The sequence below is a fragment of the Telopea speciosissima genome, chromosome 4 (assembly GCF_018873765.1).
Source record: "Telopea speciosissima isolate NSW1024214 ecotype Mountain lineage chromosome 4, Tspe_v1, whole genome shotgun sequence".
Lineage (NCBI taxonomy): Eukaryota > Viridiplantae > Streptophyta > Magnoliopsida > Proteales > Proteaceae > Telopea > Telopea speciosissima.
The window spans coordinates 19,444,282-19,446,257 of record NC_057919.1 but is presented as its reverse complement, the minus strand read 5'-3'; the positions used below and the strand labels follow the sequence as shown (position 1 = coordinate 19,446,257).

At 49.5% G+C, this 1,976-nt stretch overlaps 1 protein-coding gene across 1 annotated transcript; it reads right to left on the bottom strand.

Annotated features, from left to right (window-relative positions):
- Nucleotides 1–495: 495 nt before the first annotated feature.
- LOC122660339 (U-box domain-containing protein 26-like) lies at nucleotides 496–1,976 on the bottom strand. Its single transcript, XM_043855597.1, has one exon. The coding sequence runs from the start codon at nucleotides 1,768–1,770 to the stop codon at nucleotides 532–534; it is 1,239 nt and encodes a 412-aa protein (XP_043711532.1). The 5' UTR covers nucleotides 1,771–1,976; the 3' UTR covers nucleotides 496–531.

The window sequence follows — 1,976 nt, the reverse complement described above, 5'->3', positions numbered from 1 at the left end:
ATAAGAACCCATTGAGTTTTAAATCCATTTTCAATTCTGACTTCTGGTCTGCTTCAGTTACTTTCCTTCATGGAGGGAAGAGTTAAAAAGTCGAACCACTTTCGTTTCCACTGTTTTCTTTCTTTCTTTTTAAATTGATAGTCAAAGCAAAGAACTAATTCCGTCGGTGCCAACCAGGAAAATTTAACACATTTAATCATATGAAACAATGAACAACGATGATCATCTCTAATGGGAATGATACAATTTCAGATTTCTTTTTCTTCAATTGTGCTCCTATTGAACAAATCTATTCTTGATTCTAAATAAAAAGAACAAAAATTCTTACATACAAAATCTAAAAAATACATACAAGATGTTCTGTTCGTCACTTTGTCTATATAACAATAATCTGAAACTCAATTTCTCTTTCTCATCCCCTTCATTCTGCATAGACCTTCGTTTTGGTTGGGCATGAATCATTCAACCAAGCAGGATGAGAGCGTAGAAATGGAATTTCAAGAGGAAAAAAAAAGAAAAAGAAGAAGAATCTCAATAGAGAACAACATCAATACCACCAAAATCGTCAGAATTGGCAATGGAATGATCGGGCCACAATTCTCTGAGAAGCTTAAGCAGCAACTGTGCCTTGCGCTTGGCTCGCTCCGTGCAATCGCTCTGCACCAGCAGCAAGAGCTGCGTCACTACCCCGCACGCCACTGCATCCCTCTGCAACTGCTCCGATGCGGAGCACAGTGACAGCAGAGCACCCGCCGCGTATTCCGTCGCCCTATCCGATATCTTCAGTATGATCTTCACAAGAATCGGAACCGTCAGCGCGTGGGAAGCGAAGGCCGCGCAACCCGCCGGCACCCGGCAGAGCAACTCCACCGTCGCCAGGGCTCGCTCCGCGTCGCACTTCTCGAAATCGGCGAGACGGTCGATGAGTGCCTCGACCGCTCCGGCCTCGACCGCCTTGATCCGATTCTGCTTCACCAGGCACAACGTGAAGAGAGCCTTTATTCCGACCTTCAACGCTCTCGGGTACGCCAACGGATGTTTCAAGATTGCCGTTATCCCTTCCAGAACGCCGTCGACATTTCCAATCATGATCCGATGCTCCATGGACTGAGTTCCCGTGACCGCCATCTCGAGGAGTGCCGCCGCATTGACTCGGACTTCGATGGACGAGTGGGAGAGCAGGGATGCCAGGATGGCGATCCGATCCGGTTGGAAAGCGACGGATTCGCACTCGGACTCGGAGAGCGGGAACATGACTAGGAGCGCGAGTGATTCGTGGGTGAGATCATCAGATTCGTTAGAGAAGACGAGGGTAAGTAGGAGGCAGCGGGCGTTGTGAGCAGCGATGACGGAACAGTTCTTGTTGGAATCGCGAGCGAATCCCTTGAGGCGTCGAAGAGCGGAGCGGCGGGAGTGGAGCGGGACGGATTGGGAAGAGGCATGGGCAAGGAGAGTGCGGACTAGAGCTGGATCGGCTGGTTGTTTGGGAGTTGGGATCCGTTCGACGCCGAGGGAGCGGTTGGAAACGCACCAGTCTTGGATGAGACGACGGAGGGTGTGGTTAGGGATGAGGATGGAGTCGGAGAGTGGGGATCGAGTGACAGGGCAGGTTGTGTTGCCAGTAGCCACCCACGATTCGATGCTGGATCGATCGTAGGTCTGGCCCGTTCCAACCGTGACCGGATCGCGCATCAGCTCGAGAGAGATTGGGCACCTGAAATGGTATGGGATCTGAACTCCTACATCCAATGGCTCTAAGCTCCCTGGCATTCTTCTTTCTTCTTGTATATGTTCTGTCTTCCCTCGTCTTGTTCGTTTCTCCAAATTCTACAACTCCTGCAGCTCTCACTTCTCTGTCTCTCTCTCTAAAACTGAGACGACATTCCAAAGTACAACTTTTACAGTACACTTCTTAGCCTGCCTTCCTGCCTCCTCTGAATTACCTCTGCAAATTCTCTCGCTTTTCTTCTCTGACA

Excerpts from the sequence above, each read along its gene's own strand:
- LOC122660339 (XM_043855597.1), bottom strand. The coding sequence starts at position 1,770 with ATGCCAGGGAGCTTAGAGCCATTGGATGTAGGAGTTCAGATCCCATAC.